This window comes from Canis lupus, chromosome 15, assembly GCF_003254725.2.
Source record: "Canis lupus dingo isolate Sandy chromosome 15, ASM325472v2, whole genome shotgun sequence".
Lineage (NCBI taxonomy): Eukaryota > Metazoa > Chordata > Mammalia > Carnivora > Canidae > Canis > Canis lupus.
The window spans coordinates 33,899,882-33,915,120 of NC_064257.1; the positions used below are offsets into that span (position 1 = coordinate 33,899,882).

The following is a 15,239-nucleotide window of genomic DNA, read 5'->3' on the forward strand; positions in this document are numbered from 1 at the left end:
TCCAGGTCCAGAAATCTGCAATTGAATGAGACTGCACATTCTGTGAAATAGCTCATATTTTTCCTCAGAATATGCCCTAGCTCACTTGACTTCTATGAGAACACAATCCTTTTGTATAGCAAAAGAACATCTATCTTCAGACTACTGAGTCTTAGAAAGCACATAATAATTGTTGTAGGTTTGCAGAAGGTTCATACGTTAAATAATGAGCTGACTCTGGTAAATGCTGTTTTGGATAATGTCTTCCTGTGCTTGCAGGATGTGCCTCCTAGGAAGAATGTTTTGAGGGAAGGCAACCCTTGCTCTCCATGTGCTGTCAAGATGAACTGCAACCTTCCGGGAGAGATCCATGGGCTCTAAATTGAAGCTAAGCTGCCACTGTTGGGTGAATATTTCCAGGGAACCTGGCCAAGCTGAAGGGAGCAAAGTATCAATAGAGCAGTAATTAGGTCTTAGGACTTTGGGATAAGACTGACTTATATTTGAATCCTAGCTTTGCCACTTAGCTAGTTATACCTACTTCATAAGATTGTGCAAGAATTGAAAAAAGCTAAATAAGATGATATGTATAAAGAATGGCCCCAATTCCTGGAAGTAAATGTTCAATAATTATTAGCTTAAAAAATTAAAATTAGTGCTTGTTGAGGGAAATTGGATCAATCAAACTGGGTCTTGGTGAATATGTTATTTTACATAAAAACATGTGTTGTTTTGCATTCTGTTTATTCTTACTGTAAAGTTGTGTCTTATTGGCTATTTGATTCACTGACTTCTTAATTCAGGAACTATTTAGGGGCATCTGGTGAGCTCAGTGGGTAGACCGTACGACTCTTGATTTCAGGGTCATAGTTTGACCCCCACATTGGGCATGGAGAACTAAAAAATAATAAAGTAAAAGAACTATTTATTGAGCATCTATTATGTGTCAGATTTCTTTGTAGATGTTGGAAACACAGCAGCAAACAAGATGCAAATGTCCTTGCTCTTATGGATATGCATGTTAATGAGGAGAGACCGAAAGTGAAAGAAACAAGTAGGAAGCAATTAATAACAAACAAGAAAATTTACTGATAGTGATAAATGCTAAGGAAAAGATGAAACAAGGTGATGTGATAGAGTCTGAGGGAGCAGTTCTAGATCAGGTGTTCAGGAGAGGCCTCCCTAGAGAAGTGGCATTTAAGGTGTCATCTGAATAACAAGATGGAGCAAAGTTCTAGATGATGAGGAAGATGGAGAGGGATGTGATTGGGTTTGGAGATGTGGCGAGAGAATCAACAGGATTCATTGATGGGTTGGATGGGAGGTATGAGGAAAAGAGAGGAATCAAACATGACTCCTATGGCCTTGGCTAAATGGGGTAGTGGTGCCATCTACAGAAATCGAGCAGGTTGGAGATGATGTGGCTGAGGATGATGTTTAAGAAGAATCAGAAGTCTGGATTTGAACAAATTGAGTTGCCTGTTGAACTCTGAATGGAGTTTTCAAGCAAACAACCGAGTACAGGAAACCAGAGTTAAACATTTAGGGTTTTTTTCCTTAGATAATATTTAATGGAGTGAGCTGGAGGAGTGTACTTAGGGAAATGAATAGAGTTAGAAAAGAGAAGAGGTTGTAGGAGTATTCTTAAAATGTCAGGTACTTATGACTCATAACAAAACTTTAGAATAATAATATATAACTCTTGTAGAATTATCCACATAAAAATGAACTGAAAGGACTTTTTGACTTTCTTACATTCTTTAATATATATAAATGGGGACCAAAAAGAAGTCTGATTGTAATACACTGGTCTTATAAGTATTCATTTGACCCATATTTTTGAGTGCCTATTGCAGGCACCATTTTATGTACTATGTATAAAATGAAATCAAAAGAACTAGTTATGTTGTTGGCCAAACATATTTACTGAACACATGCTGTGTTCATAGTACTAGATGATTTGATAGAGACCACAAAAATGGAAAATCAGTTCTCTGTTCCCAAGAGAAGACAGTCTAAAGCTGCCACTCAAGAGGAGAACCTCTCAAAAGTCATGAGGAAAGTGTGTTTCCTTTTCCTTCTGCCTATCTGATGTTCTTAGGCCATTGTCTATTGGGAGATCTATGTGGGCCAAATGAATTTGGTGAAGTAGGCTATTGTCTAAAACTCATTTTGTCATTGGGAGAACTTCCATGGGCAGACAGAAGCTCATTTCAGTCCATTTCATACTTGTAGTTGACTGGTACTCCAAGCATCCCCAGCATTCAAATCCTCATTATCCAGGGAGAAGAGACATAAAGAATCCATCTAATGGCGGATTTCTTTCCCCTGTTAAATTAAACACAGTCTCCTTGAAGAACAGCTCTAATGCTTCAATATTAATATCCACTATTTGTTCAAAATTCTATACTTCCTGTATAGTTAGTGGATGAGTTGGAAGTATGCCCACTTATCAGTGCAAATGGGAAGGAAGAGAAGTACCTCTTCTGGGCTAATGGTTAAATTTGCCTTAAGATGCAACTGAATGTTTTGGCAGATTGTTGTCAAAAAGAACAGCCTGACATCAATTATGTGGAAATGAAAATCATTATATCTAGTAGTCATTGTCTAATTTTTAAATGGACTTTATGAGGTAAACCCAGTTAAAAGCTTAGTTCATTCAAATACTTGGTACCTTTACTGATAAATCATCCTGGCAGATGATGATTGAAGTTCTGCTTGGAAAGAAACACTCTGTAAGATCCATGTGAAGGTTTTCTTTTCTTTTTTCTTTTTTTTTTTTTTTTTGGTGGTCAGTGTGGCCAATTGGTAATGGAAATACTTAGGGTTTTGAGGGGGAAGCGGGGTCAAATAATTTCTTGGTGCTTTATGATGTCAAATTCTGTTGTCTCAGCCAAACACTTGGCTATATGCTTAAACAGTTTAAAATGTGTGGTGGTATTGTTCCTTGAGAAACACCTTGACCCTTTTCCTTGAGGCCAGCATAGTTTGCTTCTATGTCATTTTCCTTGAACAAGAATAGAAGGTTGGTTACTAAATTGTTCATCATGGAATGTTTAACTTAACATTTAACTTAACATTAACATAAGTTAATCACTTATGTCTGCTATCCAAAGTGTATGGATTTCTCTTCCATCAATGGTACATGATGTGAGCCCAGTAGATACTCAGCAGAGAACGTAGCTATTAAGTTTTGCCATTCAGAAGACTTAGATTTGGTTGTTAGCTAGTACTTGACAGTCTAAATGGCATTCATTATTCATGTACTAGTTTCTTTAAGTCATTGCATTTAGTTATATCACCAGAAAGGCAGACCTAGATGTATTATCTTCTGCTTTATGTTGGGTAATACCAGGAAGGTACATTTGAACAACATTTTGGTATCTTGTACAAAATAACACAGGGAAATCATGGTATTAATTGATCTAATGTTCCTTATATAAAGAATCAGATGATAAATTCCTGCTTGCAACCAGCATTGGAGAAATGTTAGTCTTTTTAGATTACAGTGTATTTTCTGAGATGGGAACTGCACACTACAAATGGTTTTTTCTTTTTATCATGAATATTATGAAACTCAGAACTTATTTTAGCATGCCCTAATATCTTTAGGTATCCTATTACCTTAAAGTCTTACTGGCTTCTTATCCATATTTTAAATGTGTACAGTACAGTTTTATAACTACTTTAAGTTTTTGAAGAAAACTAAGAGAGTTCACCTCCTTTAAGAGGCTTTCTCTGGAGAATCAGTTGAAATCAACTCTCCTCCCCTAGCTCCCTGACCAGTTTTTCTTATCAAAGCACTCTTCACCATTGTAATTGTAATGTACAATATACTGTTGTACAATTGTATTATCATATTGCATTATTGTATAATTATAATTATGTTGTATTATTGTATAATACAATAAATACAATGATTATTTTTGTTTGTTTGTTTCCTCTAGACTCTAAGGTTCATTAAGACAGAGATCATATCTCTTTCAGTATGTTAGCCCTAGCCAGTCCTAGCACACAGTAAGTGGGTTCAATAAAAACTTGTCAAATTCTGAATAAATTGTAGCAATCCTAGTACTATCAATCACTAAAGTCTTATACTACTTCAAACATCTGGAAATGTTGTTGGGATATTATATCAGTACACAATAATTTGCATAATAATGTATTTGGCTCCTTTAAAGATTATTTGTTTGAAAGAGAGAGAGAGAGAGAGAGAGCGAGCACATAGGAGCAGGGGGAGGGGCAACTAGGAGAAGAGGGGAGAGAAGCTGACTCCTTGCTGAGTGGGGAGCCTGATGCAGGACTCAATCTCATGAACCTGAGATTATAACCTGAACTGAAACCAAGAGTCAGATGCTTAACTGACTGAGCCACCCAAGTACCGTTATTTGACTCTTTTAAAAGATTTTATAATTTAGGTTTTTATAAACTGTCTCAGAATTTTTGCAATAAGCCATAATTAACCTAAAATCAAAACAAAATATTAGAGAACTTGAGGAATCATCAGAGTTCATAACTTAGTAAAAGAATAATTAATTAGTACATATGATTCAGGTAATATTACTTACAGCATAATACCTTTATCAAGAGTTATACAGAAAAAAAAAAAAAAAAAAAAAAAAAAAAAAAAGAGTTATACAGAAAGAGGGGCTAGCATGGCTGAATATTCCAAGTATAGTTTTAGGATTTACAGTTACAGAGATAGATGCCTGTATTTCCTTTGACAAATACTGTTTTTAAATCTTTTTGGGTGGCCGGGAGAGTAATGGGGAAGAGAAGCTATATGAGATTCCTACTGCATGTTCAGAAAATAGCAAATGTGAAACAGGGAATAAGAATTCAGGTCCAGAAGTCTTCATACCTACCTGACGATGGGCACATCCTTCACCATCTTCCTTTTCTACTTCTTTCCTCCTTTTCTCTCCTATCCCTTTATTCTTTTCTTCCTTTAGTTGTCAAATCCTTAGTCTTCTCCAATCTGTGAGTTTCATGACTTTTTAATAGTAATTGTCAGATATTTTGTGGAAGGTGTCCCAATTTGGGTTCATATGATGTTTCAGTGGATCTTAGCCAAAAGGCCGAGAAGCGATAATACGATGTTTCCTCATGAAAACACTGAGATTATGAATTTTGGGGAAGGATAACCCAGAGGTGATATGCCTTTTTTGTCACATCATATTGGGGCACATGATGTCAATACGATTTACTTCTGGTGATGTTAAGCTTGATCATTTGGTCCAGGTAGTGTCTGCTATGTTTCTCTGCTATAAAGGTTTTTTTCTCCCTTTCTATACTCTATTGGTCAGAACTGTGTGACTTTTTGTACTCAGCTTTACTGAGATATAATTGACAAATAAAATTTGCTTACATTTATGTGATATTTTGATATATCTATACATTGTAAATTGATTACCACAATCAACCTTGTTAACATATCTATCATGTCACATAGCTATCATTTTATGTGTGGTCAGAACATTTAAGATCTACTCTCTTAGCAAATTTCAAGTATGCAATATACTATTAATGATAGCCACACACTCTACATTAGATCTCCAAAACTTATTCATTCTGTACAACTCAAACTTAGTAGCCTTTGACCAACATCTCCTTACTTTCCCCACCCGCAGCTCCTGGCAACCACCCTTACACTTTCTGCTTTTATGAGTTTGAGTTTTTCAGATTTCACATATAAGTGAGATCATGCAGTATTTGTCTTTCTGTATCTGGCTTATTCTGGCTTATTTCACTTAGCATAATATCCTCCATATTCATCCATGACAAGATTTCTTTCTATCTCTCCCCCCCACCTTTTTTTGTTAAGATTATTTTTTAGAGCAGTTCAAGGTTTACAGCAAAATTGAAGGAAAGGTATAGAGATTTACCGTGTACTCTTTGCCCCACACATGTATAGAATTCCCCATTTTCATCATCCTCTAGCAGAGTGATATAATTGATGACCCTACATTGGCACATCATAATCGCCCAACGTTTATAACTTACCTTTGGGTTCACTCTTGGTGTTCTACATTCCTTGGGTTTGGACAAATGTATAATGACATGTATCCATCATTATGGTGTCATACAGAGTATTTTTTCTGCCCTAAAAATCCTGTGACTCCCCTAGTGATACTTGCCCCCCCAATCTGATGGCAAGCACTGATCTTTTTACTGTCTCTATAGTTTTTGTCTTTCCTAGAATGTCATATAGTCAGGACATACAGTATGCAGCCTTTTTTGATTGGCTTCTTTCACTTAGTAATATGCATTTAAGGTTCCCTCATATCTTCTCATTCTTGATAACTCATTTTTTTTTTTAAAGATTTTATTTATTCATGAGAGACAGAGAGGCAGAGACACAGGCAGACGGAGAAGCAGGCTCCATGCAGGGAGCTTGACGTGGGACTTGATCCCCGGTTTCTAGGCCACGCCCTGGGCTGAAGGCAGCACTAAACTGCTGAGCCACCCCGGGCTGCCCTCATTTATTTTTGGTGGGGGGATGAATCATATTCTACTCTCTGGATGTGTGACAGTAAAAATGTCCATTCACCTACTGAAGGACATCTTGGTTGCTTCCAAATTTGCCAATTATGAATAAAGCTGCTAAGAATATTTGTGTCAGGTTTTTGTGTGAATATGTTTTCAACTCCTTTGAGTAAATTCCAAGGAGGACATTGCTGGATCATATGATAAGAGTATATTTAGTTTTGTAAAAAACTGCCAAACTGTCTCCCAAAGTAGCTCTTCTGTTGTGCATTTTCACTAGCAATGAAGGAGAGTTCCTGTTGCTCAACATCTTTACCAGCATTCAGTGTTGTCAGAGTTCTGGGTTTTGGTCATTCTAATAGGTGTGATTTTTGTGGGACCCAAGGAATGTAACAAAAATCCCCTACCCCTGGACAAGCAGAGCAGGACTAACTCCATTTTGTGCTACACCCGCCATCTCCTGTATAACCCCCACAGGACCTGCTTATTGCTTAAGGCGCTGCCCCACCCTAGTCAACCGCTGGGCACACCCTTACCGGAAACCAGCTCATATAGGAATGCGGAACCCCTAACCGCCAAAGAATGTAAACCCCGCCTTTTGCCCGCCAAACCTGCGAGCCAATTCTGACCAGTGATAGGCTAGTTCAAACGGTCACTATAGGGTAAATTGTAACTCAGCTGGCCACCTGCGTGTGGATCGACATGACCATGTGTGTGTTATAATCTCATTGGGCACTGGCCCCTATAAAACTGCTTCGCCTCTTAACCTTGGAGTCCAAGTCCCTGCTCCGCTGTGTTTGGTACACTTGGACCCAAGCTCGAGCTTGTTAATAAACCCTCGTGCTTGCATTGGTGTCGCCTCCTCGGTGGTTTCTCGGATTCGCAATCTTGGGCACAAAAATTTTCTTCTTTAAGGGCCAAATATATGTATATTTGTAATATATGTAGTTATGCACGCACATATACATATAATCTCACATTTTCTTTATTCATTTACCAATGGACATTTAGGTAGATTCCTTATCTTGGCTATTGTGTATAATGCTGCAATGAACTAGGAAATGAAGGTATCTGTGTCAGATACTGATTTCATTTCCTTTGAATCTATACTCAGAAATGGGATTGCTGGATCATGACAGTTCTACTTTTAATTTTTTTAGGAATCTTCATGCTGTTTTCGATATGACTGTACCAATAGAAGTGTGTGACTTTTTTTAAATCGAGTTTGAGAGTTATTTTACTTAGTTAATGGGATTTATTGAAACTATCTTTTTGTTAAATTTTCTAATTTTTTAAAAAAGGTTTTTTAAAATTTATTCATGATACACACACACACACACACACACACACACACACAGACAGAGGGAGAAGCAGGCTCCATGCAGGCAGCCCGATGCGGGACTCAATCCCGGGACTCCAGGATCATGCCTTGAGCCAAAGGCCAGATGTGCTTAACTGCTGAGCCACCCAGGCGATTTTCTAATTTTAGAATTTTCTAATTTTATTGTGAGATGGTGGAGTACATAGTTTGTATGATATTGATTTTTTTTTAATTTATCAAGGTTTCTCCATAACTTAATTTGTGATCTATTTCTGTAACTGTTTCAAGTGTGCTTGAAAAGAATCTGTTTTTCCCCATAGCTTAATTTCCACATTCATGAAACAGGAAGAACCAAAAATGTCTGACTCCTTTGATTTTTGCTTTGAAGGTTGCAGGACTAAAGACCAAAGAAGAAGACAGAAAAATACATTTGACTCTTTGTTCTGCATGTTAACAATGGGTATGTCTTGACACAAGTAAACATGGTAGGGGAAAGAGAAAAAGGGAAATATCTGTCCTTCCTGAAAATAGATTTGTTACCACTGGGTAACAGGTGCTTAATCCTCTGCGGGGGCACATTTCCAGCCTACAGAGAAGGAATAAACAGAGTGGAAGGAGTAATCATCTGTGATAGTGTTTCTGATCTGTGTTTGACTTTTCAGTCCGCTTGCCTTAGATATTCATTTGAGTGAAGCTGAACCTTTGGTCTGCTGCTCAGAGAAGTATCATTGTATGCTAATGTGGGGTGGCAATCCTGCAGTCAGCTGACTGAGGTCAGTTGACTAGTTCAATTACAAAGCCAGCCTAGTTGCTTAGAGGGTAGCATGAATGCTCATCTAACTTTGCCACATGAAGAGGAATTTAATAATCAAGGGCTTCTCTCTATGAATTTAAGTCAGATCCTTAACAGCTAACCTCTTAGGTTGCTCAATATCTGGATTCCATGCCCCTCAGCTCCTGCACGAATGGTCTCTTGCTGCCTTTGACTCTCTTCTCTGTGAACTCTTGTGGAACTCACTGTTTGCTCACTACCTCTGCTGCACGTCATCGTTAATATCTCCTTCCAGTTCCCAGAAGATCTCAAGCCTTTCCAAATAGAACAAGACATTAGGAAGTGTTTTAAACTAGGTAGTTTTATATGGGTGTGCTTTGTGCCATTTGTTTCAACTTTGGTTTTTGTTTGAAAATTACCAAAGTTTATAGTTGGAAAAATTACACCCAAAAGTCTGCTGTAACCTCAGCTATTGCCAGTGTTGCAAGAGGTCTGCACTTCATCTGGATGAAGGCAGAGAATGTTGCTAATGCCTGCCTGTCCACGTACAAAAGCTAAATCTTGCCCAGGAAAGGAACAGCAGTTCCAGAGGAGAAAAAAGAAAAAAAAAAAAGAAAAAAAAGAAAAAAAAGGGAGAAAGATTGTGAAGAGAGTACTAGGAGCTCAGAGTATCAAGTGAGAAGTGGCACCTGAATGATCTGCCAATATTCCGGCTGTCGTTAGAGCAACCAATGCTTCACCATATGCGACTGTGGGGTAGATACTGTGTACTGGAAAGGGCATGAAATTAGAAGGACCTGGTTAGAATTCAGGTTTTGCTATATATTAGCTGTGAAAGTTTGGCTGGGATATTTGACCACTTTGATTCCACAAGTCTTCACATCTGTAAAATGCTGATAATAATACTTGCCACCCATGTAAAGAAATGGTCACTACTGGTATAATAAAATAGTATATTGTATAGCAACACTTCAGACTGGTCACAAAAATGAGAAGGCTTTGAGGAGGGAGGTTTAGAACGGTTTTCCACTGATCTGCTTACAAAGATCTTCTCATCTTCCACCAGAGGGGTTCGTTGAGGAAACCCGGGTAGTGTCTAGTGTCGGGCCGCGGGACGGGCCTCAAGATGGCGGCCGAGGCCCGCAGCCCGCAGCCCGCAGCGCCGCGGAAGCCTGCACGCCTCGCCCTCGGCCGCGCGCTCCCAACCTCCCACCTTCCGCCCGCTCTGCCATCTTTGATTTCTCCGTCGATCGATCGTCGGGAAAGCTCACAATCTGGTGCCGAAACCCGGGGGGAGATGGAGACCTCACCTGGGTGACGGACGGCTGACTCCTCTCCCGGCCAGGACCACCAGCGGCCTCCTGCCCCGCGGGGTGTGGGGGAGCTCGCCGTCCGCGGTCGTCCTCGCTCTGCGGAAGGAAACGGCAGCTGCGTCAGAGCCGCTGCGTCAGAGCCCCGGCCGTCGCGACACGGCCTGCGCCCCCGTGGCCCCCACCCGGGCCGGCTCCCAGGCGATCTGGAGCGGTCCTCTTCCCCGCGGCGGCCTCTGATTCTCTTCCCTAATTCCGAGGACGAACCGGGATCCCGGGTTTTGACCTTGGAATTGCCCAACCAGGACTATGGGAAACACCCAGTCCAGGATTGGTCTGAAAACTCCATTGGGCTGCCTACGGGCTAACCTTGACGTCTTGGGGTTCTCCCATGACCTGAGGAGGCGTCGCCTTACCCATTGTTGTACGGGAGCCTGGCCTCAATACCAATTAGACAACCGGTCCCGAAGGCCTCCAGAGGGAACTTTCGATTACCAAATTCTTATGGATCTTGATAACCTTTGCAGACACCAAGGCAAATGGTCCGAGGTTCCTTACATACAAGCTTCCTGGGATCTGCGCTCCTGGCCCTCCCTCCGCCCTCGATGTTCGCCTACCCAAGTCCTACTTGCCCGTACCCCACCTCCCGACATACCTCCTACCAACCCCAAGGACCTCGACTCTTACTCCCCTTCTCCCCTTTCCGAAAGCCCGGAGAACCTCACATCCTCCCACCGCTTGGGGCCAGCGGCTCCTCCACCTCCCCCTTACCCTGAACCCAACGCTGTCCCTCCTACTCCTTCCCCTCCGGCTCCCCCACCTCCTCGACCTCCCCTCCGGTCGCCGCCGGCCCAGATCTCACCAGACACCGTCGGGCCTTGTCTGCCCCTTGCGGGAGGAGCTGAAAAACGGCTGGGCTCTTTCTCTGCCAGCCCAGGTAACTACATCAAAGAATTTCAGTGTTTAGCTCAGGCCTGTGACCTTACATGGCACCACCTACCTGTGGTGCAGACCACGACTCTCACTCCTGAAGAGAGAGCGCAGTCGGCAGCGGCGCGGGAACACGCCGACCAGGCCCGTCTCCCGGCCTCACGATGCCCGTGGGCGCCCCGGCGGATCCCGGAGGCAGATCCTGGCAGTGGATCCCAGCGGCGGATCCCGGATGGGATTACCAGGCCGGCCAGGAGGGCCGCGGACGCCGGGACCGCATGGGGCAATGCCTCCTGGCGGGCATGAGGGCGGCCTCAAACAAGGTGGTCAATTATGACAAACTGCGAGAAATCGTTGAGAACCCCGATGAGAACCCTCCCGTGTTTCTAAATAGACTTAGGGAAGCCTTAACCCAATAACCCAATTAGATCCGCCTCCACGTGGAGGAGACCCTGAATCGGTGAATCCGGCTTTCCGACTACTGGGTGTGGAGGACGACTGACAGCGCCCAGACTCGGACACCCTACTCACCCATGCCAAGCCCAGGGTTACGCTCCAGGTAGCGGGTAAGTCCATATCCTTCTTGCTGGACACGGGGGTGACCTATTCTGTCCTGCCCTCCTATTCGGGACCTAGTCACCCCTCCCCAGTGATGGTGATGGGAACTGATGGCACCTCCTCCAGTCCTAGGTCAACCCCGCCCCTCACTTGTAGCTTGGACGGGTTCCCTTTTGCTCACTCTTCCCTTATCATTCCCTCTTGCCCGGTGTCCCTTCTTGGAAGGGACATTCTCCATAAACTCAGGGCCACTATACGACTCTCCCCCTCTCCCACCACCTCTAGCCACCTTACTCTTCCCCTTCTGGTGTCCCCCTGGTCTGGGATACCTCCAAGCCAGTTGTGGTGTCACACCATCAACCTATAAAAATCAGACTCAAAGACCAATCTACCTATCCAGCCCGTCCTCAGTTCCCCATCTCCCTGACACACCTATAAGGATTTAAGTTCATCATAGACCGCCTCAAACAACAGGGGCTCCTCATACCTCATCAGCTCGCCCTGTAATACCCCTATCCTCCCCTTAAGGAAGCCCACTGGGGCTTATCGCCTCGTTCAGGACCAGGAGTGTTGACCTGGGTGGCGCCTGGGGCTGGAGGTATCGGGGCCTCAGTCAACTTCTATTATAAGCTTTCCCAGGAACTTAACGATGACATGGAATGGATCACCGACTCTCTTAACAGCCCTACAGACCCAACTCTCTAGCCTGGCAGCAGTGGCCCTCCAAAACAGGTGGACTTTAGACCTCCTCACAGCTGAAAAAGGAGGAACATGTCTATTCCTCAATGAAGAGTGCTGCTACTATATCAATCAATCGGGTATTGTCACCACCAAAATCCAGGAACTCCAGGACCGCATCCAGTCATGACAGCAGGGTGCCACTGCTTGGGACCTCTTCCCTAATACATGGATGACTTGGCTTTTTCCCTTGGCTGGCCCCCTATGTGCCATAATCATCCTAATTTCCTTTGCGTCATCCGATTTGTGTCATCCGATTTTTGTGTCATCCGATTTTTGCAGGGAAAGCTCCAAGAAATCGCCCGGGTGTCAGTCAACCAACTCCTTTTACACCCCTACACTCGCCTGCCCACCTCCGACAAGCCCTACGACACCCTTATGTCAGCAGGAAGCAGCCAGATCTGAGTCGCCCCATATAACAACAACAACAAAAAAGGATCGGAATGTTGGCCTGGCGAGACTGGGGACCTCAAAATAGCCGACTTGAGGCTAGCAACCTCCCAACAACCCCGCCCTACCCCATCTTATAAGCCTGCACACTTCCCCCTTTGGGCGCAACTTCCCTGACTCTGAATCACCCAACCTCGCCCGGCAGCACTTCCTATTAAAGCAGGCTCGAACCCACTGCCGGGCTCTGCCATCTTTAATTTCTCCGCTGATCATCGGGAAACCTAACATCTAGAAATAGCGATATTTGAGTTTTTTTTTTTCCTGTTACCATAAACCAATTCTTAGCAGGTCTATGACTTTCTGCATATAGCACCAAACTGATTTAAAGTGAATCAATGAATGTGTTTATATGCCTTATTTCATAAAGGAATTCAGGAATGACCCTCCTTTTGATATTCTGGTATCTCTCTATATTTGGATCATGCATTTTTCTTGTCTTCTGAATGAAAAATGTGGTGAAATCAGCAGGTCACCAGCCAGCATCAGCTGCTCTCTTTTTAGAATGTCTTTCTGTGCTTTAGAAGCCAGAACTCTCCAAACCACATGCTCCAGACAGCGTTGCTGCAAATGTTCTCCATGTGAAATAGCTGTCACCAATTGCATGCATCAAAGTAAGCTTTGCAGGTGCTTTTTTGATGCTGCTGGAAAATACAGGTCTGGAGACCTTGGCTTTTCTGCAGCAGTGTTTCAATGACCAGTCACTTACTCTGTTGGTGTTGACAAGAGGTTGGGACTGTGGAGTGGTGGCTTCCGCTCCTCCTTCCTGATTGTGGCCGTGAGTCAGTCAGGCAGTGCTGTTTAGGCCTCTTCCAGCCTTTCTAATGACTGTGAATGTCCCCAATTTACCATGACAAATCCCTTTCTTTCTAGAGTAGCTAGCTGGTTGCTGCAACGGGAACTCTGTGATATAAAATGATATAAACGACCCTGCATTTTAGTGGAGGGAAACAGATGACAGGTGACAGATCAATACTTGAGTAAAAGTTTTAATAAGAGGTTGATAACGTACCACAGATAAAAACAAAGTTTGAAAAGGGATGGGGAATGCAGGAGATTAATGTTGCAATTTTAAATAGATTGGTCAGGAAAGGTTTCGTAGATAAGGCGACTTTTGAGACTTATCTATCAGGTCAGTTGTGTGCAACGCCCTGCTGGAGATCCTGTCTTAAAATACTCCCTTAGATAAACCCCTACGGGGATCCCTTGGTGGCGCAGCGGTTTGGCGCCTGCCTTTGGCCCAGGGCGCGATCCTGGAGACCCGGGATCGAATCCCACGTCGGGCTCCCGGTGCATGGAGCCTGCTTCTCTCTCTGCCTCTCTTTCTTTCTCTCTCTCTCTCTGTGACTATCATAAATAAATAAAAAATTAAAAAAAAAAAAAAACCCTACGTGACTTACTTAACTGTTTTCCATTTCCAGGAGGCGATATTGTTTACCCGCAATAAATATGGCGGAAAAAAGCTTCAGTCCCCCACACTTGGGCCCGCTCAGCAAACATGGAGACAGCACTTCCTGTGTTTGCCCTCAACAAAGATGGCGACAGCACTTCCTGTGTTTGCCCTCAACAGAGATGGCGACAGCACTTCCTGTGTTTGCCCTCAACAAAGATGGCGACAGCACTTCCTGTTGAGGGGCTTCGCCTTCAACAAAGATGGTACTTATGGTACAGGTTCCTTAACAGCCTGGATTCCGGTTGCGGTTTTTTTTTTTTTTTTTTTTTTTCCTTTAAATACATGTGTTTGCAGACGTAAGTAACAGGAAACCAGAAACCCCGTATCCATTTTTTTCTCGAAGGCCCCGCACCGTGGCCTCTGCGGCCTCGGCCCCGCGTGGCTTCCCCGCCCACCTAACTTGCGGCGTTTGCGAGCCGGGCCCGGGTTGGGGAGGCGGTGGCGGTGCTGGGGGGGCCAGCGCCCCCTTCCATCCGTTCTGAAGATCATTCCCTGCTCAGGTTGCCCCGAAAATCCCTCCTAGTTCTTCCTGTTGGTAATACAGCAGGACTTGAGGTGGCAAGGAGGGAACTGAGGGCTCTAGACGGGCGTGGGCGGCCGCCAGCGCACGCCGTCCCCTCCCCCGTCGCTACCTCCCCCTACCCCCACCCCCACGGAGCCCCCCCTGTGCCGCCCCCCGACCCCTCCCCCCTCCCCCGCTGCTTCGCCTTCGAAGCCTGGGCACCGGCGCCCCGAGACCCGGCGGCGGGCCTGGCTACTGACCACGGCTGCAGTGGGGGGAAATCCCCAATAAGCGTCCCTCCCACGTGCGGTCCTGGCGGTGGTGCCATAGAGATGCGGAACGCCTAGGGGGAGGGGTGCCGCGACCACCCGGGAGGCGCCCCGCAGAGCACACCTAGAGGTGACGGGGCGGGGGCTTTGCTCCCAGGGGCGGAGGACCTTACAGGGCTCGGTACCTGCGGGCCTCGCGCCCACGCCCACTGCGCTGCGGGCTGAGCAGAAGCCGGTCCGAAGGCCGCCTGCGGTATATCTGATGAAGTCGACGTTAAAGGAAAGCCGCTGGTTCTTGTTAGTATGTTAAAATGAAACGCTGCTCTGTAATTCTCAGATCAAAATTGCTTTTAAGCAGGGTCCGTGGCCCAGTTTTTTCCAAACGTCCTTATCAAGCAAGGAATCCAGCGAGGACCCCATTGTGTGGAAAGCAAAATTAGAAAAGATGATTCATATTCAGGGTTGGTCATTATG

At 44.2% G+C, this 15,239-nt stretch overlaps 1 protein-coding gene and 2 long non-coding RNA genes across 5 annotated transcripts in view; 2 read left to right on the top strand and 1 right to left on the bottom strand.

Moving 5' to 3' along the window:
* Positions 1-3,904, top strand: part of LOC112654867 (uncharacterized) — a 35,530-nt gene extending 31,626 nt beyond the window's left edge. The window contains exon 6 of the long non-coding RNA XR_007402180.1: positions 259-3,904. This is a non-coding gene — a long non-coding RNA (uncharacterized LOC112654867). The remainder of the gene's footprint in view (positions 1-258) is intronic.
* LOC125752505 (uncharacterized) lies at positions 2,169-15,188 on the bottom strand. Of its 3 annotated transcripts, XR_007402177.1 has the most exons (5): positions 14,951-15,188; positions 9,869-9,967; positions 4,845-4,957; positions 2,654-2,986; positions 2,169-2,307 (listed from the first exon to the last, which is right to left on the bottom strand). It is a non-coding gene; the product is annotated as an uncharacterized LOC125752505 (long non-coding RNA). The 3 variants fall into 3 exon arrangements; XR_007402179.1 differs by lacking the exons at positions 9,869-9,967; positions 14,951-15,188 and adding an exon at positions 5,983-6,015; XR_007402178.1 differs by lacking the exons at positions 9,869-9,967; positions 14,951-15,188 and adding an exon at positions 5,865-5,987.
* Positions 9,941-15,239, top strand: part of CRADD (CASP2 and RIPK1 domain containing adaptor with death domain) — a 177,049-nt gene continuing 171,750 nt past the window's right edge. The window contains 2 exon segments of the mRNA XM_025439530.3: positions 9,941-11,364; positions 13,963-14,206. Coding sequence (XP_025295315.1) covers positions 14,195-14,206 — 12 coding nt within the window. The 5' untranslated portion in view covers positions 9,941-11,364; positions 13,963-14,194.